At 39.9% G+C, this 27,839-nt stretch overlaps 1 protein-coding gene across 1 annotated transcript; it reads right to left on the minus strand.

The window, feature by feature from the left end:
* mrps5 (mitochondrial ribosomal protein S5) lies at nt 1–27,839 on the minus strand. The gene is made up of 12 exons (XM_034101247.2): nt 27,742–27,839; nt 26,590–26,739; nt 23,432–23,557; nt 23,221–23,334; nt 22,361–22,480; nt 18,717–18,751; nt 6,052–6,142; nt 5,595–5,641; nt 4,396–4,453; nt 2,206–2,268; nt 1,250–1,386; nt 1–565 (listed from the first exon to the last, which is right to left on the minus strand). Exons 1-12 carry the CDS (start codon nt 27,788–27,790, stop codon nt 341–343), a joined length of 1,215 nt encoding a protein of 404 aa, XP_033957138.1. The 5' UTR covers nt 27,791–27,839; the 3' UTR covers nt 1–340.

The following is a 27,839-nucleotide window of genomic DNA, read 5'->3' on the forward strand; positions in this document are numbered from 1 at the left end:
TTTCACAGATCCATACTTTATTATATTAGTACAAGTCTTTTCAACAAATCCTAGGGTGAGAAAGCACATTGATTTTACAGTTATAAAAGAAAACATTGATATCTAGGATCTGAGCGTTTCTTATTGACTTTTCTGGGAGTATCTGGAGAGTTTTCAAATGTGTCGTCTTCATTTGGAGAAACAAGTAACCTTTGTCCTCGGATGACAAAACAACACATCTGATAGATTTGGAACATAAACTGACATTTTTCTGGAGAACAAATGCCCCTTTTTTTTCGTTTCAGCTTTCCTAGGCAAAGCAAGACATTGTGACAACCCTCCATCAGTCCAGTGCCCCTCACTACCAGATAGTGCGTTTGACCCCCGCCCATTTTGAGTGTTTGATGCCCTGCGCGGCCTGCACGTCGTCCCAGTTCAGCCGGGTGTTGGGGATCTCGTCCACGGGCTCCGGGTCGGGCCTCGCCCCCTCTTTGGGGCTGGCCACCACCACGGGCAGGGGGCCGCGCTGCGCCTGGTACTCCACCACGTGCAGCTGCTTCCTGTCCGCCAGAGTCTGGTGGATTTGCTGCAGCATGGAAGAAGAGAAAGATGTTGATGCAAATAGGTATAAGGAGAAGTAGGTAAGAAGATCAATGTGATTGCGACGCGTATCTCAGCGAGACAATTTCAAAAAAACTTTGGTTTGTCTGATGGTAGAAAGGAAAACAGAGATAGAGGAAAGTTATATGAACAGCTCCAGAGGCTAAACATCTGCAGTGTATCATAAAAAATATAATGTACACAGAGACATATTTCAGCTGATCATTTTTCTCTACATTATACACCTGAACGTCATAATGCTTTATCACTTTCTGTTTGTTTTACTCTGTTTTGTTGCTGGTTTTTTGTTCATTTTATTTTCTGTGTCTAAAGATTTTTATGTGAAAGCACTTTGTTCGAAAGATGCTATGTAATCAAAAGTTAATTATATTATTATTATAACTTCAAAAGTGCATGGAGAAGGGGAAACGTGTGATTTTGGTGGTACACTTTGTTTCAAGGCCATTGCATTTCAGTTTGTGGGGCTTTAGGGTTGACCCTGATAACGGCTTGAAGCTTGTCTTACAATCAAGTGTTCCTGGAGTGTCTGGAGATTTTTTTTGATTATCCGAAATGTTTAGGACCTCCCTTTATTGCATGGTAGCAGATACATTTTTCTAATGAAACCGTCCCATTGGAAAGCCCTCGCACTATCTCAACGTGACTTCACCTGATTGGCTAATCCGGTGAAGAAGGCCCTGGTGATGTTGAGCAGATTGACGGATCCTTCCACCTTGCAGTAGAGGTCCTTCATTCCGATCAGTTTACAGAGAGTGATGACGGCTCGATGGCAGCGCAGACCGTAACCTGCAGAGAACACACGATAAGACTTTATTTATCCCGAAGGAAATTGTTGTGCCAGAGTTACACACATACAATAAACACAGCAGCATATTAGTAAAACTGTACACTAACAGTGCAGTAAAAAGAGCAATTAAATATCTACAGGAAACGTAGACGGTCACATAATTAATGTAAATATTAACAGTATTTAGCGGTGCAAAAAAACATAGTGGCAGATACACGTTATCATAGCACATTATCAATAATGATATTGCACATATATAGCAGCGAGTGTTTTGTAATGATGGTAATGATATTTATATTGCGCAGACATTATCATCACCATGGGATACAAGGGGGGGACATTTATACGTTTTCTCTCACGGTATATGTCGTCTGATACGAAGTGGGATAAAGTAAATTATATTACATATACAATAAAAACTTTAATATTGTGTTTGTTTTTTTTAACCATAATTTAGGGGATAAAGGAGACAATGTTTAAATTGTCCAAATCCCTCCAATTGTATGACCGTGAGATTTTACTAGTCATTGTTCAGGATGTAAAAAGGTGAAATTTGTCCAAGCATGCAATCAAACAAATAACGATAAAAACTTTGAAATATAACTATCAATTTGTATCAATATTTACATCGGTTAAAAAGTAGCTTTTCTTACTAGAATATTAATATTTTACTGATAAAAGTACGAGTATATTTTTATGCAGAAATGGTTTGGAAAAGTACCTGTAAGGAAAAGGTGTTGCCTACATGTCTTCCCTCGTCACATAAAGTAATCAAAAGTAAGCTACACCTACTAAATACTTAATGAACAGAGACGTACCTTCGTTTTGTTTCTTCATGCAGAGCGTCGTCCTCTTGAACTTAGAGTTAATGTCATGATAAACTGTTGGAGAGAAAAACAACTGAGTTACAGTCTCTGGATTCAGACCTGGAAAGACAGAGAACATATACCTTATAACAAAGCGTCTGATTATGTCATGGTGCCAAGTGAAGGCTCTGGTGTTTTGTTATGCATCTTTCCTCCTGCTCTCCCTCAGGTCCTGTGTTTCTCTACCTGCCCACCAGATGTCCTTCCACATGCAGCAGCTGTGGATCATTATTTATTCAGACTCTAAATCCCTGAGCAGGAGCTGCTGAACCACGTCTGACAAACGGTGAAACTGTACAGGAAACTGCAGCTTGATGTTGCTCTTGTGTCACATCCCTTATAAAACACCACACTCGCTGCTCTCCATTAGCCCTCCGGTTTGAATACATTTGACTGAATGAGTGAGGATTTGCTCTTGGATGCTGCACCATCAGAGGAAGGAGTTAAGTAGAAGGAATTAACTGAGATGATGGATGAGAGAAGTTTGAAACTCAGAGGAAATGTCCTGCTGGGTGAGGAAATCTAAGATGCAATACTAAATGTCACACGCAGAGGAAGATGAACATTTGCAGTCTCTGCGGGAGGTTCAGGTTCATTTGGAAAAAGTGCGTCTTCTGTGTGAGGCATGACTCAGACTGAACAACGACAAAGTGAAAGCAGGTAGAAAAAAAGAAGCAAATTCCTCCTCCAAGAGGTTTTGATTTCTTCCAACAAAAGTTTGAAAAACGCCAAAACAAAGCATCAAACATGCCGCCATATTCAAATGTATTCTAATTTACTCATTCATTCATTTCTACTGAACACTGGAGCTACATGAATATTCATAACCAACCCTGGTCCTGTCCTTGGAGAGAGGGAATATGCTGCCAACATGTACCGGAAGGTCAGTGGAGCGCTTTGTTTTGTTTCTCAAGCAAAAACGACATTTTATGGCCAGGTCCGGAACATCCAGATGTTGGACTTTCTGATAATGCAGCTTAACATAAATGATGAAAAACTGTTAATCACCAGCCCTCACCTGGTGGAAGAAATCCAAGCACTGGACCACCACCAAAAACTAAAGTGGCCTGCATGCAATCTGGCCACTGGAGGTCACACATTTACTTAATTTGTTACAGCTTATCGACTTCCGAATAAACAAAAATCTTTCGGGTAAAAATAAAGGTTGACAGAGGATTCAGTGTTTGAGCACAAAAGGTGACAAAAATGATCGAAAAAAAACCTGATCAATCACATATTTTAATTTGATTGCAAAACTAGCAAGAAAAAAACAAGTTTGTCTTTCTAAAAAAAACTGCGAGAATAGGACGGAAGAAGTAAACAACTAATCACATGACGCTCCAGACAGGGTGCAGATGGTCCAACAGTGAGAGCTGGCATCCATGTGGACTTGCAGAATTTAAATATACCACAGTTTTGAGCTCAAACTGTGAGGAAATACAGACTCCTCTCGTCTGGAACCGTGCCGAAACAGGAAGCCAACGTTCCCCTCCGGTGGGCGCTGGACGATGACTCACACATTCATCTCTCAGCAGCAGCACAAGAAGCCAAATGTCGTTTCACAATAAGGAAGTATAAGTAGTGCACTTTCAGACCTCTCTTCACAAATCCATTTTTTCCATTATGTGGCTTGTGTAGGTGCTAGCAGGTGATTTGAGGGGAAAGTGCAAGGAGTGGGGAGGAGATGAAGGAGAGGAGGAGGAGGAGGAGGAGGAAGAGAGAGAAAAGGAAACTAGAGGACTTTAGGTCATGGAGTTGTGGAGTGGGAGAGGGTATTGTGAGCGCCTCGGTTTCTAGAAGTAAAGCCACATTCATTTTCTCAGAGACAATGCTATGTGACTCACAGCTGGATCAGTACTAATTCATCTGTCAAAGGAAACTGAGCTGCATCCGGAACAATCTTGTTATTAAATGATATGAATATTAAAATGAAAACTTTGACTTCCAGATAGGGCCTGGCAATATCAAACAGATATCATATGGTGATATGAAACAAGAAAAAATAAAGTTAGAATATGAACAACTTGGTAGCCGTAACATGAACAAATGAGTGTTGCATTATAAACGGTAGTGTTTCCATGCTGAGTAACAATGAGGATGTTGTTGAAGACTAAAAGGAAAAAAAAGGGGAAATGCACTTACTGGTCATGTCGTTGTATAGCTCTATGTAATGCAGGTAGTGGATAGCTCGGTTCTTGGCCTGAAGATCACACAAACACATTGTTGTCATTGGTTTGCTAAGTGTTTGTTATCATTATTATTATTAGCATCTAAGTTAGGAAGTTGCTGCAGTCATAGAAACATTTTATTAACGTAATTGTTAAGTTACAAAATCATAAGAAGCAGAACACAAATGATTTTCTCTGTGGGACTGCCCGGTGATAAAGCCTTTTGTAAAGAAAATACTGAGTTACATAATAATTGAGAACAGGCATATATTTATAGAAGTATATTTGATGTGGATCTTGTGGCATATATTTTAAACTGGTTAGACTTTCTTGTATTACAGAATCTGAAGGGAACACACATCTGTTGATAATATACATAGCAGTTTGGATTTGTATGCAAACAATGATAAATGTGGTTTTCCTAATCTGGGTTTGGTGGAAATGAAGGGTCCTGTTATTGACTAAAATCTATAAAAGCACTACTAAATTAGCCTAAATGGAAGTTATTATTCATCAAAGCCCTGACACTCTGGTAAAAACAATGTATTGTAGTATGTCAATTAGTATTTTACTACTGACTTTGACCTAATAACTCAATTATATTCCAATTTAAAATACAAACATCAGGGTTCATACACTTTTTCACCAATGATATTCAATGACTTCTTCATGACCTTTACCTAATTTTCCATGACCCAAAACATTACTCTTTCTCAGCGTACCACTGAAAATGGTTTATTTTAACATGGAACAGGAAAATAAGATCTGAAACATGTTGTGCCTATCTAAAACAAATCCAATAGTAGGCTTACTAGCTTCTACACGCTAAAGCAACTAAGATCTCTCACCAGCAAAATACCTCGTCAGTTAAATGCCATTTCACGTTTCATTACTATACGATACAGTATTTATTATCATTATAGTATTACTATTTCTGCGATTAGATAAAATGTAAATTATATTTGATGCAACTTTAGTTACATTTCCATGACTTTTCCAAAACCTTGGAAAAAATATAGTTTTCCATAACTTTTCCAGGGCCTGGAATTAGCATTTTGAATTTCCATGACTTTTCCAGGTTTTTAATGACCGCAAGAAGAACCCTGAAACATCGGGATATTAACACAAAAGCTGACTCGATTAACTCAGAATGAAATAACTCTGCGGTCTTACCTTCCTCAGAGCTGTGTTTCTGTCTGCTGCTTTACCCACTGCAAATCCTGGAGGAGAGAAGAGAGACGAATGTGGTATTCATTGTTAGCAATACTGCAAATAAACGCATATATCATGAGCTTATATGATCATTGTAACATGTGTATTAAAGCAGCCCTAGCAGCCTCTGTAATGACAGGTTGAAGGCAGGTGGATCTCAGGAGTCTGTGGAAGAGTTTCCTCAGCATTTCTGCACATTTGATTTAGTAGCTCACTTCTGAAAAGCTGTCAAATATATTTCCCCGTATCTACACAGAACACCTTGTTTTCACAATTTGAGAAATTCACTGAAACTGTCAAAAATGTATGTGATTCATGTTCTTTAATTTTTTTTTTTAAAGGACATTCTTCTTCTTCTTCATTTCTTTCAAATGATTCTCAGTGCTGTGACATAAGTTTAATTTGCAGAGTGTCTAACCTGCGGCTCCTTTGCCGTTTCCCACGGCGACGAGACAGCTGATGGACCTCTTCCTGCCCTCCTTAGCTGTCATTTTGAACACAGTCTTCAACTGCAAACAGCAAGAGATGAAACATAAACCACAAACACTAACACAACCTGACTTCTATCACCTTCTGCGTATTTTAGAATAGATTTAATTCATGATCCCAGATCGTGAACTTTTTAACACACTTATTATATAAAAATGTACACCACTGTGTGTGGCTGAAAACACGTAGAAAGACCAACTGCACACACAAACCAACTTAGAGAGTTTCCTTCGTGTGTTTTGAATATAGCTATAACTGTGTTGGACATGTTATTGGTGAAATTGCTCATTGTGTGCCATTGTGTTTGTACCAAGTGTATTTAATCAGAGCAAAAATATCAGCCAATCAGCGTAAGCCATTTGTGATCTGATGTTATTTGTCTTTTTTACCCAAATCTCCCACACGAAGAAAGAGAATCCAAAACAAACAACTTAAAGAAAAGAGGCTTGTTTTCACTCTTATTGTACATGTTATAATAATGATGTAATCTTTTTTGATTTAAATCCAGTCTTTCAAATTGTCCTTGATTCCATAGGTTTTTGAGGTTTCTGCTCCAGGCTAATAAAGGTATTGTTCCAACTAAAAGAAGTGTCTGTGTGTCAGTGTGTGTTTCTGCGTAGGTGAAAGCATTTGCAGTTGTAGCACTACAACAGATTGTTAAGACAGTTTATTGTGTGTGTGTGTGTGTCCGTGTTGTCAATCCAGACCAGAAAACCTGTCCAGATTTGAGTGACTTTTATCGATCTGTTAGTACACCGAGCAAACAGTCATCTGTCACACACACACACACACACACACACACACACACACACACACACACACACACACACACACACACACACACACACACACACACACACACACACACACACACACACACACACACACACACACACACACACACACACACACACACACACACACACACACACACACACACACACACACACACACACACACACACACACACACACGTACACACACACACACAGCAAGCTGTCCTTCCTGATTTACAATCTACAATTTATCACCAGGGGGCAGCATTGAATCACCACCCAGAGAGGAAGGAGTGGCGGAGAGAGGGGAAGTGATTAGGGGAAGGAGGAAAGATGATGCTGGAGTTAACGAGAGGGGGGGAGAGAGAGAGAGAGAGTGGGTAAAGGAGGAAATACAGAGGTCAGAAGAGATGGATGAGAGAGGAGAAGTGGAGGGCTTGAGGGAGGAGAAGAAGAGATTAAAAAGAGATTTTAAGAAAGAAGAAGGGACAATTAAGACATGACATTATTTAGATGACAAAATGAAGAAGAAACAAGGAAAGGAAAGAAAATCAGTAGGAGGGAACGCAGTGAGGAATAAAAGAAAACTAAAAGGAGGAGAGACGAAAAGGGAGAGGAGGCAGGGTGACACAAGTGAGCAGCAGAGAGTGAAAGGTCTCCGTCTGTCCAGAGTCACAAACAATGTGTGTGTTGTATTGTACACGCGGATATGTGTGTGTGTGTGTGTGTGTGTGTATGTGTGTAAGAGAAAGAAAGACTGAGAGTAATTGTCTGATGAAAAGAGTCAGTGTGTGTGGTGTCTTGACAACAGATGAACAAACTGCTGATTCTGCAAAAACCGTAATGAAGAACAGTACAACACACACATGTACACACGTACACGCACACACAAATTTGATACAACAACTAGCCAGTTAAACTTATGAGTTAATTAAACCAAGTTAATTAAGACAATTAGAGCACTGATTAGAAAATCTTTTAACCCTCATGTCTTATGAATACAAACATTAGTTTTAGGCATTTTCATTTTCTAACTACTTAATAATTCTATATTTAAAGCTGCGTTAATCAGCTTTGTTCTGCGAGCCAATTGGAGCCCAGAGAAAGCTTACACTCACTTGATGAATCTTGCATAATGTTTGCCAGTTTAAACATCCAGCGTCCAGATGTGGAGCAAAACTGGCATTAATGGCCGATGTTTGTCGGATATTACTCTCCTTTTAGAAGTGAAATGAATCCACGTCTCCTACAGAAAGTGTCTGTATCTACGGCCTTGTGGTTTTCGAGCCGCCCGTATGGGACCACCAGCAGCCGTTCAAAGATTTTATCTGAGCATTGACACACACTTCATCTCGTACATTTGTATCCCCGGCAGAGAGCAGAAGTGACAGAAATACAGCGCTGAGTTTGAGTTGAGGGAAAACTTCAAAGTCCAGATCTGCTTCCAGCTTCAGGAGTTACGTAACACACATTTCACTGAGGGATTTATAATCTGACTGCAGGGGCTACAGCAGAAGGATTGGGGTCAGGGCAGCAAACACCAACACACAACCCTATAGGCCCCCCACAGACACACACAACCCTATAGGTAGGCACCCCACACAACCCTATAGGCACCACACACAATCAGTGTTGGGTGTAACAGTAATTGAGTTACAGTAATATATTACTTTTTGCTGTAACGAAGTAATGTAACGCATTACTAATGAAATGTGGGTAATGTATTACCCGTTACAATGCTCAGTAACGCAGTTACAACACATTTTAACCCGAAATTAAATGGTGTTTTGTTTTTTAACAATGTACTAACATAGCGAGACATTCCGACACCATACACATTGTGCGGGTAGATTAGTAAACCTGGTGTTTACCCTTGAGGCTTCACGTCGGGATCTTCGGGGCAGTTGAATGTTATGCACCCTCTATTCAAAAAAGAGAACGGAGCGAAAAATACTAACAACAAATTGTGTCGGGTGCGCGTGACCTGCTCCGCTGCGCGTGCATCATTTCCAAAGTGCTTCCATAGCAGTGACGCACATCTGAGGATAATCATTTATACGAAAATGGTTAAAGCAACCATCACTAAACGCCAGCAACACTGCATCGACTGCAGACCGTAGCAACAGGTCAGATGGGGACATCACGTGACCCTCCGTTGTGACACTAGCTTACTCCCGCCTGACTCGCCGCCCTCGCCCCCGGAGCAGCAGTCTTCGTCGCACCAAACTACGCCGCCCCTATGCGGCCCGCAGGTGCCAGGAGACCTCGGCAAAACAGAGCCTGCCCAGGTATATCTAAACAAGTACCCGCCTGTACAGTGGGGTAAGGCGGTCATTTTGCAGCTCGTGGTATACAAATAGACAATGGCTAGAATATTCATGTGAAAATAGTGCCATAGTCTGCCATGCCTGTAGAAATGTTGGGTCAAAAATAATGCATACAATAGCACAGATGCCTTCACCACGAATGGCTACAGAAAGATCTCATATCCAAAGCTTCTCAACGAGCTGATGTTGCAGCTGAAATGATCTCCAGGTCACAAAGTCAACCTCACATGATGATGTGATTCCAGTTTTCAAGCACAGTAAATATTCTCTTCCCAGAGTATATGATGGGACCAAAGTGATGATTTAGTACATGGTTTTAATAATACTTTTGCATTTCAATGTTTGTCATTTCAAACCATGAGCTGGTTCAAATAATATGTGCCTTGATTTACAATATGTTCTCATTTTTTTTATCAGTACAGCTTTGAAGCTTCTGTGCTTTTCGTTGCCACAGTCCACTTTGGACTGTATGAAATATTTCAGGATTGCACTTTAACTCACTTGAAATGTTCTCACTTGCTTGGTTTCAAAACATAACAAATGCCATAATCTGTTCATTGGGACCATCAATGCTATTTCTCATTGCTGTTGCCGGCCACTATTGCTCATGTAAACCTACTACTGCTGCGCCCCTTGTAATCTCAGAGGCACCCTGAGTCATTTTGTTCTGGTCCAGCGCTCCGTCTTTTAACCTCTTTTCCTTTCTCTTTCTTTCCTTAGCAACCTTCATTATAGTCCTTGACACTGGTCTGTACTAATGTATTAACAACGTGTCACATGTTAAGAATTTACAATCAGAATCGAGTATTCAACTAAGCCGTGTAATACAAGTTGTTAGTCGCCTTAATGGCCTACATAGTTGTTATGCTATACCACATCGCCCTTCACTGGATGTATAATGAGCTGCACTAAACTACATTTCAGCATTTAAAATACCTAGCCATTCTTTTGCGGTTATTTTGGTTACACACACACACACACACACACACACACACACACACACACACACACACACACACACACACACACACACACACACACACACACACACACACACACACACACACACACACACACACACACACACACACACACACACACACACACACACACACACACACACACACACACACACACACACACACACACACAGCTTGTATTGAGGTATCTACACCAATTACACGTTTTTTTTCATAGCTAATAAAAGAAAAAAACAACCAATAAGTTATTAATTGTCATGTTTCAACAGGACTTGAATATACTCATAGCAGTGTTTTGTCAGAAGGGTCTGTAAGTCTCCAGTGATCTGGAGCTTTTGGCTATACATGTGATTGTTTTTGTATTATTTGACTTTAACTATATATTTATTTGTTGTTCTTTTCTTTTCACCATATCTGTAAAGCATCTTTGTGCACCTGCAAAAGCGCTAACAAAATAAATCTATTATTATTATTATTAGGGCTGTCAAGTTAACGCGTTAATAACGCGTTAACGCAAAAAAAAAATTAACGCCACTAATTATTTTAACGCGATTAACGCATGTGTATTTTTTTTCCTCGGCCGCCCCGTAGTTTCAGAGCGCATCGAGTTTAAAATACCATCTACAAGCTGATGCTGACAGCCCCGCTCCTGCCGCCCGCTTGCAGCAGACCACACTTCCACGCTCACCGGCAGGCACCGACTGGCCATCGGGAGGACCGGGAGGGTGTGTGTTTGTGTGGCCCGAGCGAGCGAGAGAGAGACCTTACGTGCATTACCGTACCGCAGTGTGAACGCGGCTATTGTTGTTGTTAGCATCTGGTGCTAGCTAGCTGCGCTAACGGATATAAGGAGCTGTTTTAATGAAAACAGAGGAGCGCCCTATCCACACAACTGCGCCGAGCACTTGACTTGATGCAGGAAGCAGACAGCGGGACATTGTACGAGAAGTCAGCACACTCATGATTGCAGCAACATGATTGCAGCGTCCAGGCAGCTCCCGTTCGAGCATATGCCTTGAGTTGCACATAGCTCCAACGATCACGATCACGATCGAACACACACACACACACACACACACACACACACACACACACACACACACACACACACACACACACACACACACACACACACACACACACACACACACACACACACACACACACACACACACACACACACACACACACACACACACACACACACACACACACACACACACACACACACACACACACACACACACACACACACACACACACACACACACACACACACACACAGTATTGTATGAGAGAGGTTCCAGGTTGAATTGAGGCGAATATTTGTAATGTTCAGAGGTTGTTGTGTTTAATATTCATGAGAATATTTGTCATTGTTCAAATGATAATAAACATTAGCATAAAGCATATTTGTCCACTCATATGTTGATAAGAGTATTAAAAACTTGAAAAATATTCCTCTAAGGTACATTTAGAACAGATAAAAAATGTGCGATTAATCGCGATTAACTATGGACAATCATGCGATTAATCGCGGTTAAATATTTTAATCGACTGACAGCCCTAATTATTATACATTGGTCATTTTAGGCGACATCCACCCATTGCTGCCAATAAAGTATATACTGAAATAATTCTGTGGTTCTGTAAAAAGGAGGGCAACAACATATTCCTTTAGAAACTCTAACTGTGCAGAGATCCTCTCCAGATGGCAACACTGTTTTCTGTGAATTAAAATCCAACACAAGTTGTTATTTCTCATGTTTCAATGTGACTTTTATCTACCGTAGTTGTCAGAAATGTGTTTGTAGCTTTACATTTGTCATTTTAGCTGAGATTCACACAACGCTCTCAATTAAGTATACACAGTAATAATAGTGTGAGTCTTTTGGCTGCAGGCCCGTAAAAGGAGGGTAACAACATATATTTCTTGCTATCTAAGAGTCTCTCCAGGTGAGATCTTAAACACTGTCTTTGTAAATTACAAACAAGTTCTTATTTCTTATGTTTTAATGGGACTTTTATCTAGTTTTCGTCTGGTGTGAGCACCAGGTGATGTTGCGCTTGACATTGGTCATTTTAGGTGACATACACACAATGCTGTTAATAAAGTATATATACAGTAATAATAGGTTTTTTTCCCCCTCAAATGCAAATTACACACATTCAATATTCTGTGTGCAGTGGCTGCAGGCCTGTAAATAGGAGGGCAACAACATCTCTCTCAAAGTAGACTCTCCACTTCTGCAGAGATCCTCTCCATACATACGGAAACACTGTTTTTGTAAATTAAATCCCAACAAGTTCTCATGTTTCAATGCGTCTTCTTTTTGTCAGAAGTGTGTGTAAATGTTCCCAGTGATGTTGAGCTTCGCATTGGTTATTTTAGGACATGCACACAATGCTGTTAATAAAGTATATGCCGTATTAATAGGGTTTTTTCTCCACCTCTGCAGAGATCCTCTCCAGAAACACTGTTTTTGTAAATTAAATCCCAACAAGTTCTCATGTTTCAATTAGACTTATTTTTGTCATAAGTGTGTGTAAATGCCTGCAGCGATGTTGAGCTTTTGGCTTTGTGTTTGTCAGTTTGGGCGTACAGGTAGTTGCAGCAGTTTGGGAGTGTTAGCGTTAGAGCAGATGGACGAGAGACAGCCTGGCGGTGGGAGGAAGCTTCAACTCGCTCTCACCGTTTCATCTCTTCTTTTCTCAATCTGTTGCTGCGTGTCTCCCTCTCTATCTCTCCATATCTCTCTGAGCAGGGGAGGAGTTTTCTCCACAGGGAGGCAGAAGGCGCTGCAGCACAACCCTCCGCCAACGCTAAACACTTCGCCGACTAGCTGTGGCACAACCACACCTCGATTCTTTTTCTAGGACTTTAAGTTGATATCTTGACTCTGAATAGTGAATAGAGAGTCTGTTGAATCCCACAGAAAGAACATATTGTGTTCATATGGTGATCTATCGGATACATTCTTGTTGGAGAGTTACGCATTTCTACTTTGTTTAATAGATTACATTTAGGTCAATATTGTTATGACTGACCAAACAGCATCAATTAATTTGTTGGTCATGTGATCACATTGTGTGTATGGCACTTGTTTTGTCATGTTTCTATACCTCAAAGAAAGGTAGGTAAAAAACGCTTTAATTTTTTTTAAATATGTTGGAACAGTAAACCTTAAGGATGTGGATGTGAAATACATCTCGTACTATAAAGTCTCTTGCAGGAAAAAAAAAATATAACTTCTTGAAATCTGAGGGTCAGTGAGATTTGAGCGTCTACAAACATATTTAGATCCAGATTAAAGTCTCCGTGTTAAGTTCAAAGCTAAGGCAAAAAATGATAATCATCAAACGTCTGAAATCTTAAACAGCAATCACTGTCCAAATAAAACTCTCTTCTGAAGTTTTTGAGATATCCCGCCCGCTGACAGATCCTGAAATTATGTTTGTATTTATTAAAACGATCTATATCTTGCACTGCTGCTTCAAATGTGTGGTCAGACTCATACGGATACTTTTAAAATAATCATGTTGGCTGGAAAAGCGTGTCATTCAAGGAAATTAGGGTAAAATAAATGCAGGTGATTTGTTATACTTTTCCATATACTGTATTAAACTCTGTGGGAAACTTTACAAGTGTAAAAGATTATTTTACAACAACAGATTATATTCTCACATTTAATTGATATTGTTGTACTTGTTGGCAATTTAGAGTAAATGTAAGTAAATATACAGCTTTGTGATACAAGAGCTCTGTTAATCATCAACAACTCAACACTGTTTCATTTAAAGCATCTTCTCTGTAGTAGTATCACAGTAAATAAAGCTACATCTAAAACCACCGCTATATTGTTACTGTAGATCATTTCAAGAGGTAGTTCAAATCAACCTACATTTTGTTTCTTATTTACATTTTAGAAAGAGTTGTATAGTCTTGTATCTATATTGATATAAGTGCAGATATATTCACTTCAAGCAGGTCATGCCAGCAATTACTATGGTATGACTTGCTTGGAGTGAATATATCTGCACTCTCCTTGTTTGGAGTTTGAATCTCGATGGTTTTTGCCTTTATTGTAAGTCCCTTTGGATAAAAGCTTAAGCTAAATTCAATGCAATAATGATATTATACCAACCATTCTGCTACCCCTCTTAAAATCACTGTGATCAAAGGCATGGTTGAATGGAGATATATGATTTGATATTATTGTAAGTACAATCGAGAAAGTGGCAATCTTCTCTGTTGTGGAGAGACCATAATATCAGACATAGTTGGAGAAGCACCATTAATTAAAAAAATTACCAAATGGGATTTTAATTGTCTTCAATTACAGAAAAAGTCTTTATGATTTGCCGCTGGATATCTTAAAATTACATTTACAGAGGAACGAGGTAGTAACACTTTAACAGCCTTTATCACAAATACAGGTAATGCTTTTAACAAATTAAAAGTCTCTGTATTAACGCCCCCTCACTTTAGATATTACGTTTTTGTCGGAGCGTCCTCTCAAAACTTTTAATCCAATTGAAAAGTTTTTGCAAAGTTTCTTTTTAGCATCCAGCCAGCTATTATCTGTTTACTTTCAGGAAAACCTTCAAGGTTATTGTCCTCAGAGAGAGAGAGAGAGGGAGTAAAAAGAGGATGAGAAACCGTGTTGTGACACTGACGACGCTCCATCTCTGTTAATGAAATCGCTCAGTCCTGTCCAAGAGGCTGGAGGGAGGCCATGAGCATCACTTTCCCTCTAAATATCACTCTTTCTTCACCGATACCTCGGGCATCTCTCATCCCTCGCTTTCCTTTTCATCTCAGGTCCAATCTGGTGTTATTTTACTGAGACTGTGCCGGAGACGAAACCTGACAGACATTTTTGAAGGCTGCAGTTCGAAATGTTAATGTAACATACAACATGGTGCCTATTTTTACATTTCCCCTTGCTTTTCCCCCCCGCATTCTACTTTTGTATGTCCCTACATATTTCTTAATAAAGTTAACATGTTTTGTACAAATACAAAAATTATGAATGTATAGTTGTAGATGCCAGGTCAGTCACCATTTTAACTTTGCATTCTTTAAATCATTAACGTATATACAATTGTTGAGCATTGGTAAACAAGATGAGTAGTGGTTGTACATTCTCTCCACAATTACCACAATGACAGACAAACAATAAATATTTTGGCTGCCTCAATTGTTAGATCTAAAGTCCTCAAACTACCCTTCTTGTTTTATTTGTGAATTGTTAACCTTTAGTGATTATTAAGAAGAACGTCAAACATTAGTCAAACATGTATACAGCATATTACAGTATATTACAGCATATTACAGTAAATACACATTCATCATCATTATTTTTGGAGTAAACCCTGAACAATATACGGGACTCCATGTGTTCATTTCATTTCAAACCTTTATTTAACCAGATTGGTCCCATTGAGATCATAGATCTCTTTTTCAAGGGAGACCTGCAGCATATAGGTTCCACATGAAACATAAAACAATAAAGGACATTATACATTATATTTACAGGATACATAGTTATAGACATTTACAAGTGCCCATTGTATCAGCATGCATTTCATTTAGCCTAGCTTTAAAAACATGCAGAGGAATGAGATTGCTCAGTTTCAATTCTTGCTGAAGATTGTTCCAAGCAAGTGGAGCTGCGCACATAAAAGCTGTCTTACCGAAGACAGTCCTTGCTCTTGGCACATCTAACAAGACTACATCATGTGACCTCAGACAATAGCTGCTTGCAACTCTCTGTGTTATCAGAGAGCAGATATAATACGGGAATTTACCCAACAAAGCTTTATAGATAAACGTGTACCAATGACTGAGCCTCCGTACAGAGAGTGATGGTAAACCTGCCTTGGTATACAGTGTACAGTGATGTGTAAGCGCTTTACAATTTGTGACAAATCTCAGAGCACTGTGATACGCAGCATCCAATTTGCTCAGGTAATTGGCAGGTGCATTCATATACAACAAATCACCATAGTCCAGCACAGGTAAAAAGGTCACAGTGACTAGCCTTTTCCTGGCCTCAAGCGAGAAACAGGACTTGTTCCTGTAGAAGAAACCTAGCCTAACCCTCAGCTTTTTAAGCAGGTTATTGACATGAAGTTTAAAAGAGAGACAATCATCAAGCCAGATACCAAGGTATTTGTAACAGGCAACAACTTCAAGTTTTGTTCCTTGCGTATCTAAAACAGGCTCTGGTGTCTTTTTAGCTTTTGAAAAGAGCATTACCTTGGTTTTATCCACATTTAAAAGAAGCTTTAATTCAGAGAGCTGAGTCTGAATAATGTTAAAAACAGCCTGTAATTTAACACCAGCCTATTTAATGGAGGGACCTGCACAATACATCACAGTATCATCCGCATAAAAATGTAAAGTAGCTTCATCCACATTTTCACCTACGCTGTTAATATATATGGAGAATAAAAGTGGTCCTAAAACAGAACCTTGTGGTACACCATTAGAAATGTTTAACCATTCAGAAGACAGTCCATCAAAATGAACACATTGGGACCTTTCAGAGAGGTAGTTCACAAACCACCCCACTGCAAGGCTGGATATGCCAATACTGAGTAGCCTCTGCTTTAAAAGGCTATAGTGTTGAATGTATATTGAGATGATCAGATTGATATTTTAGCGTAGGTGTAAAGACTTATTGTTAATGACACCTTGGTCCTTTCCTCTCTCTCACCTCCTGACTTCCTAAACTCACTCTCACAACTTTTCTTACTCCCGTCACCTCGCCCCTCCTCTTCCTCCCCTCCTCCTGTTGGATGTGTTCACTAATGGCATGCGGGCGACATCGTCCTTGGGAGACAAGCCTTTTATTCCAGTAAGCCCTTTTCATTTCATTAGGCCTGCATTTATGGTGGCACGCGCACGCATACACACACTCTCTTATAGAGGGAGATAGCACCAAAAACGCTTCAGTCAGTTTCAAGGGGGAAGCCTCATGTCTGTGACACCGCCTTTATTTATGCTGACAGGGAGGCTGGGGAAGACTATCAATGTCACACACACACACACACACACACACACACACACACACACACACACACACACACACACACACACACACACACACACACACACACACACACACACACACACACACACACACACACACACACACACACACACACACACACACACACAAGCTTCAGTCAGTTTCAAGGGGAAGCCTAATGTCTGTGACACCGCCTTTATTTATGCTGACAGGGAGGCTGGGGAAGACTATCAATGTGACACACACGTATATACACACACACACACACACACACACACACACACACACACACACACACACACACACACACACACACACACACACACACACACACACCACACACACACACACACACACACACACACACACACACACACACACACACACACACACACACACACAATACTTTTTTTGTGTGTGTGTGGGGGACCTTGTGGCATTACCCCCATTAGTTTAGTGCGGACAGTCCATTAGTGTTAATTGAATGAAGGTAAAAGACAGCACCACACTGAGAGAATCTAAATGAACTGGGTCTGTTACTTACAGCAGATCTTATCTCACACACACACAACACAATATGTTTTTCTTAAAATAAAGCATCGAAGTGTAAAACAAATTATGGTGATTTCTCTTCCGGTATAACAAGGGTTAGATGTGCTGCTTATTCTTTTAATTGTAGGGCTTATTTTGCCTACTTCTTGAGAGAAATTCCTCTTTTGTATTAGCCTTTTGTTCAGCATGGATGCAAATGTGACATTTTAGAAATATCACTTGTTGGCCTCAGGAAGGACTTCAAATGCAGGTCAGAACCCAACTCTTTAACATCTCCCCTCACTGCAAAATGAGTAGACATTTAGTGTTCAGCTGCATTTATCCTTGCACAGCAGATGTGCCTCCAACACCAGCAATGTGTTCACGCCACACTGGATCTCCCACCACTTTACATTTCCTGAAAACAGTTTCCCCCACTGAGGCTTTCTGCTTCGTTGTTCTGTACAGTCTCATTCATTCACTCCCACGGGTTTAACTCATTGTTCAGCTGTTGGTGATATGTCAATGCTGTTTTCTTATTTCCGTCACTCCAAAGCTCAGAGCACGTTGAAAAGGTAATAGTTTGATATATTTAAAGGAGCCCTATGATGCACATTTTCAGGTTCATATTTGTATATTTTGTCCCTCTACTGTGACATGTTTACATGTTATAATGTTCAAAATGCTCTGATTGGTTAGCTGGCCGGCCCTGTTGTGATTGGTCAACCGCTTAGAGATGTCTCGACCCTTAGCCAATCATGTACAATGTATTGGAGCGCTAGCCAATAGAAGCCTGAGTGTTACATAGTGATGCCACTTTGTTACTTAAGTTAACAAAGAAGTCCAATGGAGGGAACTTAAGGGATTTTAGCCTTTGCAAACCATTTACATGCAACAACAAAAAATAACACATTGAGAAATATTAATATCAACATTCACTCACCTCGATGACGCGTGAATCGAAGTCCTCATAGGTTTCTGTGAAGAGTGGGGGAGAGAAATACGTTTAAATGAATAGGCTTGTACACTTAACACATTTGGCACAAGCACACACACTGTAAACAGATTAAACCTGGCTCCCGTGAGTGTTGCAAATACCCAGAAGCCCTTGCAGCAAGCGCAACGAGTTGACACTTTACATTGTCAGTGACCTCTGAAGGATGCTACTCTCCCAACAGCAGCCTGAGCAATTAACAACAAACAAAGGGGCCCAAAGGAACACACACACACACACACACACACACACACACACACACACACACACACACACACACACACACACACACACACACACACACACACACACACACACACACACACACACACACACACACACACACACACACACACACACACACACACACACACACACACACACACACACACACACACACACACACACACACACACACACACACACACACACACACACACACACACACACACACACACACACAATTAGGTACAGCTCTCTGCACATCACACTCATCGAGCCCTCTGAGTGTGTGTGTGTGAAAGTGTCTGTTCATATAGGAGAGGTGTGTTTGATGGTGAGACAGCTAACAGCATGGTGACAAAAGAGAAGCAATATCAAGAGGAAAGGAGAGAAGCAGGCTGAGGAGGATGTGAAATAAACAACAAGCAAATAAGAGACTCGATTGAAGAAGAAGGAGATGAAAAATGTGTTTTGCGACTACAGACGCTCGTCCCTCGACTGTCAGCAGTTTGAGGTAAATAGTCTAAACTCAATTCCAACAGCAATGACCGAGATGTAAACAAATAACCAGGCTGGGAACAGGAGGAAACATCCAGGTGTTCCTCAGGGTTGATTAAGTAGGAGATTAAACTGTATGGACTTCAGAGACTTTACAATGCCTTACATTTGTACCCTTAACCCAAAGTCCTGATATAAACCCTCCCTCACGGAAAGGGAGGAAAAACTAATAATGTTGGGTCTAGACCTATTTTCCTTACACGATTTGTTCAATCAAGAGACGCCAGGGGGCTATATAGACTTTCTTGCCATGAGTCATAAAAGTCTACAGCAGGAAACTACCTTTCTTACTGAATCACAGTTTGGCAAACTAACACGTGCTTTTAAGTCTCTTCCAAAAGTTTGAAGTGAATCTGGATAAGCCTAGTTTAAGTCAATTATACTAGCAGATAAATACAGTATCTTAAAAGACTGTAGTGATGTGTTTTTTTAAACTCACTCGACTCTTTTCTGAAGTAGTCTTAGCTACGGCCATGCTAGCAGCTCTGTGATGCTGCATTTGAGCTAAAAACATGCTAACAATGACAATGCTAGAATGTTGTTGTTTAGCAGGAATCATGTACTTCATCTTCGTTTAGCGTTCTTGCAAGCTCACATTCGCTAATTACGATAAACTTAAAAGCAGACTGATGGACGGACAAACATCGCCATGGATAAAATATGTCAGGTAAACATTAGTCTCTTGTCCAAGAACTGAGACCAAATTAAGACTAAAGTGTGTGGGAGGAAAGAGATAAATAGAGAAGGAGATGGACGAGAGAAAAATGACGAGAAAGACTGAGTGTAAAACTGAAAGGAAATGGAGATAATGACAAAAGAGATAAAAAGGAGGGACGAGGAGGAGTGCAGAGTCAGGGGAAATGAAAGAAAGAAGTCTAGATATTAGAAAGAGAGAAAGAGATAATGAAAACTGTGTGATAGAGAGACAGAGTTCTGTTTGAGGAATACAGAAAGTGTCGCAGAGAAAAGAAGAAGCCAGACATACAGACAGACGGAGAGATTCGTTTCTAAATGAAGAAATTCTCCCACTTGAAGCTTTGGTCACATTCTCATCTTCATCAGTGATAATGGGCCACCATACTGGCCTGTCACTCTCTCATTATCCATCTATCGCTTCATCCATCTCTTATTTCTAAGTCATCTACTGTTTGGCAAAGAGGAATACGTGTGTCCACCACACACAACAAGTCTTCATGTTTCTATAGTTAAGACCAGAGGTGGAAGTAGTGGAGTACAAATACTTCGTTACTGTACTTCAGTACATCTTTCTGGTATCAGTACTTTACTCCACTACTTAATTTTCTGACGACTTTTTACTTTTACTTCTTACATGTTGAACACAAATACCTGTAGGCTACTTTCTACTTCTTACATGTTGAACCCAAATACCTGTACTTTCTACTTCATACATTTTGAACACAAATACCTGTAGGCTACTTTCTACTTCTTACATTTTCCAAACAGCTGGTTACTTTAGTTTGAATGTGTGTTTGGTGGCATGATCATTATTCTTTAGAGTCATTGCGTGCCTATTGATTTGAACACGATCCGTGTATCCATCATTTCCTGGTCTTCTCTAAAGGCCCTGTCACACTGTCCCGAAATTGACACCCGATGGACACACGAATATGGAATTGTGAATTTCGCACGAAGATGGCCCCGAACCACACACGAAGGCAACATTTACATTACATTTAAGACATACAACTGCAATGAAAGTACCAAAAACAATTATGTTACAGTACTATGATACTGTACTGATATCTTCAGACTTTGTTCTTTACTTTATCCGTCTTTATATGTAGAAAATATTACGTTTTCTCCGTAATGTTGTTTCCATAACAACAACAATTTCCTGTCAACTGTCCTTCAAAATAATATATTATATCCTTTTTAGTTTCACAGAACACAAATTGGGTTATTTACATAATATATTTACATGATTTTGTTGTGCAATAAAACAACCCGATGGACACACGATAAAGGAAATGTTCAAATTCGGCTGTGATCGTAGCAACATCGGGCCATTCGTGAGGGCATCTTAAGCCATCGTATTTCCGCTGGTGGAGTTTCTCAGGCTCCGGCAGCAACTTCGTGAGCGGAGGCAAAATCTTTGGCATGCCAAAAAATTGCCGAAGGACCTTGCGAAGATTCATTTTCGTGTTGAATTCGTGTGTCAATTTTGCCCTTCGTAAGGCCATCGTGAGGGCATCTTGTTATCCTCGGTGCCATCGGGCATTCGCCCCGATCAGAGTGAATGTGAATGCACCGATGATAACACGAAGATGACACGATTTGACAAGATGCCCTCACGAGTGCCTTACGAAGTTGCCGCTCACGAAGTTGCTGCCGGAGCCTGAGAAACTCCACCGGCGGTCATACGATGGCTTAGATGCCCTCACGAATGGCCCGATGTTGCTACGATCACAGCCGAATTTGAACATTTCCTTTATCGTGTGTCCATCGGGTGTCAATTTCGGGACAGTGTGACAGGGCCTTAAAGAAGAGGGACCAATGGAAACGTTGTCATGTTGCCGTTGTTCAGCATGGAAACATTCATTAGCTAACAATGACATTATTGTTCTATTAATATAAAGGGAGGTCAGGTACTCTTTAAAAATGCTGCTAGTTATGGGTACTTTTTACTGAAGTACATTTCAAAGCCCATACTTCTTTACTTTGACTTGAGTAAAGAAGTTTAGTCAGTACTTCTACCAGAGTATTTTTAAACACGAGTATCTGTACTTCTACTTGAGTAAAGGATGCGAGTACTTTTGCCATCTCTGGTTAAGACTGTTTGGATGTTAGTTTACCTTTGTTGGGTCCAGGGTCCGGGGATCCGATGCTGATGCCCCCCCAGGAGTGTCCGGTCCATCCTCTCTCCCTCTTTACCTTCGTCTTCCACTTTTTCTCCCACTCATCCCTCTGACGAACTGCACAAATACACAAACAACAGATTGAGATCATAGCCCTGAGAGCACACTGTGGCCGCATCGAAAACATAAAAAGTCGCTATTTTTCATTGTCAAAAAAAACTTGGTAATTACTTTTAACAAATGAGATCACAGAGGAGACACATTGGCAGCTTCTATCTCACACCGTGGAGCTGTTAGTGCTTCTGTTTCGCAAAAATATGTTTCGATGGAATGGTTCCCAATTTTGTTTATCTCATGCATGCAAGATGCATACACACAAGAATAAGGCAGTTCACATCCCTGTCAAAGGTTTCCCGCTGTTTCACTGATCGACAGGAGGCAAAGGCAGGGGAGGAAACGTTTTCTAGTAAGTACAAATACAAAAGCTCAACTCTAAATACTTTTTGAAGGAACAGCTCTGAAAATGTTGTATGGAGAAGAAGAAGATGCATATTGATTTGGGATTAGCATCACTTTAAAGTTCTATCTCTTGAAAGATCATTTCCAATAAGATAATTGCTTTTTTGCTTACAACAAAAATGTTAAAGACTTATTCTTGCTATGGAAAAAAACAGCAGCCGGTTATATATCAGATATAGAGTGATATATTTGCGCACAGTTTTTTTGTTAAAGTCGTTCCTTCAGGTTTGTATTGTTATGGGAGCAGTAAGTGCATTGGTACACAATTTATAATTTCATTTTCTATGCCTTAATGTCCAGAAACTAAAGAGTGTGTTCAGTGCTTTCTGTCTCTGTACCTATATCAGCTTGCATCTCCTGCTGCTCACTCTCTCCTCTTCGACTCATGCTCAGCTGATTCCCGTCCTTCATCACCGGAGAGTTCAGACCGGGCCACAGAAAACCACCACGACCTGTAGGGGAAACACAAAGAGAGAGGAGAAGAGACATCAGGGAAATGGACGACAAAATATATTATACTTAGTTTAGTATTTCTTGTTATTTTCTCACCTTCTCCGACGGTCTGTCCTCGGTTCAGGTCTCTCCTCAGTTTACGTTTGGTCCTTTTCCCTCGACCCTTCCTGGCTCCTGAACCTGTTTCTGCCAACACACCTTTCCACAACTCCTCTGCTGTCACTGAAAAAACACATACCAACAAAGAGATTAAACTTAAAGGTCTCCTATTATGCTATTTCTAGGCATACATTATGGGTCTCAGATATATACAAATAAAAACATGTCTATGATGTGTTTTGCTCAAAATACCAAACAGATCATGCATTCTAGACATCCCTCATATCCATCTGTTTAAGCCCTGTTTGAGAACAAGTGCATTTTGCATGATAGGTCCCCTTTAACAGCTTTTAAGTTATTTCACATCTTCTACATTTTGTCTGTATAAGAAAAGAAAACAAGGAGGAAGGGGTGTGATTGTGAGACATCTGGTCACAACTCTTATAACATAACAAATATATAGCATAACTAAATGCTACACCTTTACAGCAGTGAGTGTAGCTACAGCACTAAGCCATTATAGTTTACAATTGAACACGCCTATGAGGGTAATTTTGTGCAGCAGAACTGAATTAGGCTTCCCAGTAAACTCAGCTGTTCTGAGGATATATGGCTTCTGGGGGAATGTAAGGGGCTGGAAACTAAGACGTCTAACAGGTGACTTATAGCCAAGGGATTGTAATTCAAATACAATAAAGATGTAGTGTTTGCAATGACCTGGTACCTAAAGTGGGTATAGCGTATTGCATGTAAGAAGTATAATCAACAGACTAAGACCAGGGTTCTTACACCTTTTCCAAAGTCAAATTCAAGCACCTTTCAAGGTGCATTTTCAAGGTGCATTTTCAAGCTTTTCAAGCATCTTACAGCTGTTGTAAATTGCATATTTATATACACATACTTAAACTCAAATGATTGTTTTCCTACCTCACATTAAATCAGATGTTCTTTATGCTATAAACAACCAAATGTGTGTTTCGTGATAGCCTTCTACATGAGGATGACAAATTAAAGAAAAGAAAACTAAGTTTAATATTTCAAAATGAGTGATCTGTACGTACTGTAAACTGGGCCTCCCATATAACCTGGCTGAGCCAATATAAAACAATCAGCCAAATAACTTTTCCATACATTATTGATTACTATTTTTTAGGTATTTTTAGGTTGGCAGTGAACATAAGTCAGAGGTAAATGGTGTACTTTGACTCCACTACATGTATTTAATACCTGTAGTTACTTCACAGATCTGGATGAATGATGTGAAATATAATCAAGTGTTGAATCAGACTTTAGTTCCACCTGGAGTAAATCCACAAGCGACCCTGCAGTACACAAAGTCCTTCAAACTAGCTGCACCTTCACCAGCTTTGAGAACACTTTCATGACCAATCATTATAAAACATATCATATATATTTTTCTGAAATGGACCAATCTGCACAACGACTACTTTTACTGTCGCTACTTTCACTATATTTTGATGCCAATACTTTTCTACTTTTACTTGAGGAACATTGTGAATTCAGGACTTTTACTGTAACAGAGTATTCCTACACTCTGGTACTTCTACTATTACTCAAGTACAAGATCTGAGTACTTATACTTTTACTCAAGTACAAGATCTGAGTAGTTGTACTTTTACTCAAGTACAATATCTGAGTACTTAGTCCACCTCTGGTAGCGTATTAGCCTGAATTGTAGCCACGAAATCACGCAGACCTGCATAAAAATAGACTCACAATGGTAAAAAGTGGAAAATAATATTTACAAATGTGTAGAACAATGATTTGTAGGTAATTTTGACTACTCAAGACTCCTGACTTATACATCTTCAAAGGAAGACTGTGTTCATTCTACAATTACATGGGATTAAAGAAAAATGTAGTTTTACTAGTAAAATACTTCAATTTTATATAAAAGACAGTTTGTTTTCATCCGTTTTCAAATAAACAAATATTGGCTTTCAGAATATTAAACTTGTTTCGGCAAATTCAGATGATAAATACAACTTTGAAGCTTGTAACGGCATAATTACAAGCAGAGAACGGACTAATGTAACATCACAGCAGGCATAGCAACAGCCGGTGTTTCTTGTGAGTGTTTCCCCGGTACACAAACGCAAAAATACACAAACACACTCGCGAGCTTCCCCCAGACCAGTAATACAAACGAAAATGTGTCTTCGGGTCAATGTGACTGATTTCGATAGAGCAAGGCACATTTGGTTTAGGCACGAAACATACTACCAGTAGAAATACATTGCTTTCAAAATCGCTCTGTGTCGAATCAATAGATTATATTTTGTGACTATAACACGAAATGCCGTGAGTGCTTCATCCTCTGAACACCACAGCGACTGTAACGCACATAACATAGGTACGCTCCTCTGAAATGATTGTCCCCTGCAAAATTATTAATATCCCTCAATCGAGTTCGCTATTCAGCTAGCTAACGTTAGCTTGAACAAACGTAACATGCAACGTTAGCCTAATCTAAAATGCTCTACTGCGGCGTACCTTTCATGTGGCTCGTCAGCGCAGACTCTCGCATCGTTATTTTTTGCAAACTTTGCAGGAGGCTACTCGTGCCCAGAATGCCCAGGTCACACGTAAGAAAAACGCTTGCAGGTCACGCGCATAGCGCGGGAAGGCCGCAGCGGAGCTGTTTTATGTAGAAGCGAAGCAATTAAGTGCGCTCCGACTTCTTTATTTTTCTTTTAATCTAAAAAGCGAAGTAAAGCATTTACAATTTCAAGCACCACTCCCAAAATTCAAGCACTTTTCAATCCTTGAAAACACCTCGTACAATTTCAAGCATTTTCAAGGATTTCCAGCACCCGTACGAACCCTGTAAGACCCAAAGCTGCACCATACAGGTAAATGAGGCTCAATCAAGGTATGTTAATGCGACCAGAAGTCTGCCAATAGTACATTTTGTAGAAATTCTGAAGATTAGGCCAGATACAGAGCCAATGGAAAGTAAAAAGCTGTTGGTGAAAGAGCAAAATCCATGTAGCAACACTTACAGGCACTAATGGAAACCAAGTTATTTTGATAAAGAAAGGTTTAAGCATAGTTTGCTTTAACTGACAAATTATGATTGTATTTCTCCAATAAGGCAACACAAGATTTTGGAAATAATCTTTTTAATAACTCACACTTGTTGAAGAAGCTGCCATGTCGGGTTTGCTGCCACGCTGTTGCAGGGAGCAGAGGGACAGCAGGGTTTCTTTGGAGAGACACAACCGAGGCTCGACTCGCCAACTGGGAAACATGAACTGCTCCTAAAGAGCGGAGCGACGCTGCACCTGGAGGACAGAAAGCTCCATTAAGTAAGAAGATTATGTAACAAAACTGCATTATGTGCATAAACATAGCAGGTTCGATATACAAAGATACAACTGTGGATTATATCATAGCTGCAAACATCAGGCTTTGCCAATACTTTAACTTGAGAAATAACAAATGAGAGGATTAGACTGGTAAATTACACGCATGCTTATAGTGACTTTCTACAAAAACAACACAATTATAAATGTATATTATGCTAGCAGCATCAGCCACCTTCCAAGTTTCTCGCTTAATTGGCAAGAATTGTCAATCCATTACACACCGTAGGAAATGGAGACTGAGTAAAGGCAAAGCTTGATAATTTAAATAAAGTGCTGTTCTGGTATGTTGTAAGTATGCCGAATTAAAGCATAGACTCACCCATTGCATCACTATATATTCTTATTTTATCAGAGGCATCTAAATGCATTTTTAAGCAGGGCGATATTAAATTGAACCAATATTGAATGAAGTTAGGTGGGGGTAATATCATACATAATTTCAAGGCCAGGGTGTATGGGAATCATTTATATTTCCCATATAACCGTTTGCAGTGTTAATCACCAGCTCTAACAAATCCATGCTTTAGTTTTAGACTATTATGACAAGGATAGTAAAACTACTTTAACAAATGGATTAGATAGCATTACAGTTGCTGGCAACACTCAACCTGACGTAAAATAGTAACAGTGACGGGGAGTTTAATATTTTTTTGACGCAAAAGTCTAACATGTAAAGAACTTGATGTTATTATTAATTCTATGCAATGTTTGTGGATGTTTTTTTTATCAAATTAAAGTCATTTTCTGGACAGCTGATGACAGCTCTGCAGCATCGCTAGGCTTGTCCCGGTTCATAAAATACAACCACATATAAACAACTAGTCGTACTTTTAAACGTAAATACAGTTAGCATACTTTAATATATACACGTATGTGTTTAAACGAAGCTGTAGAGGATAAGAAAGATAAGTTATTCACCTCCCAGTGAGATACGGAGGGCACAGCACACCCGTATGGACGCCGCCATGTTGGAATTGTGAGGGGTCCTTCAGAGGACAACAATGCGTCTGAATGAT

This window comes from Pseudochaenichthys georgianus, chromosome 15 (assembly GCF_902827115.2).
Source record: "Pseudochaenichthys georgianus chromosome 15, fPseGeo1.2, whole genome shotgun sequence".
Taxonomy (NCBI): domain Eukaryota; kingdom Metazoa; phylum Chordata; class Actinopteri; order Perciformes; family Channichthyidae; genus Pseudochaenichthys; species Pseudochaenichthys georgianus.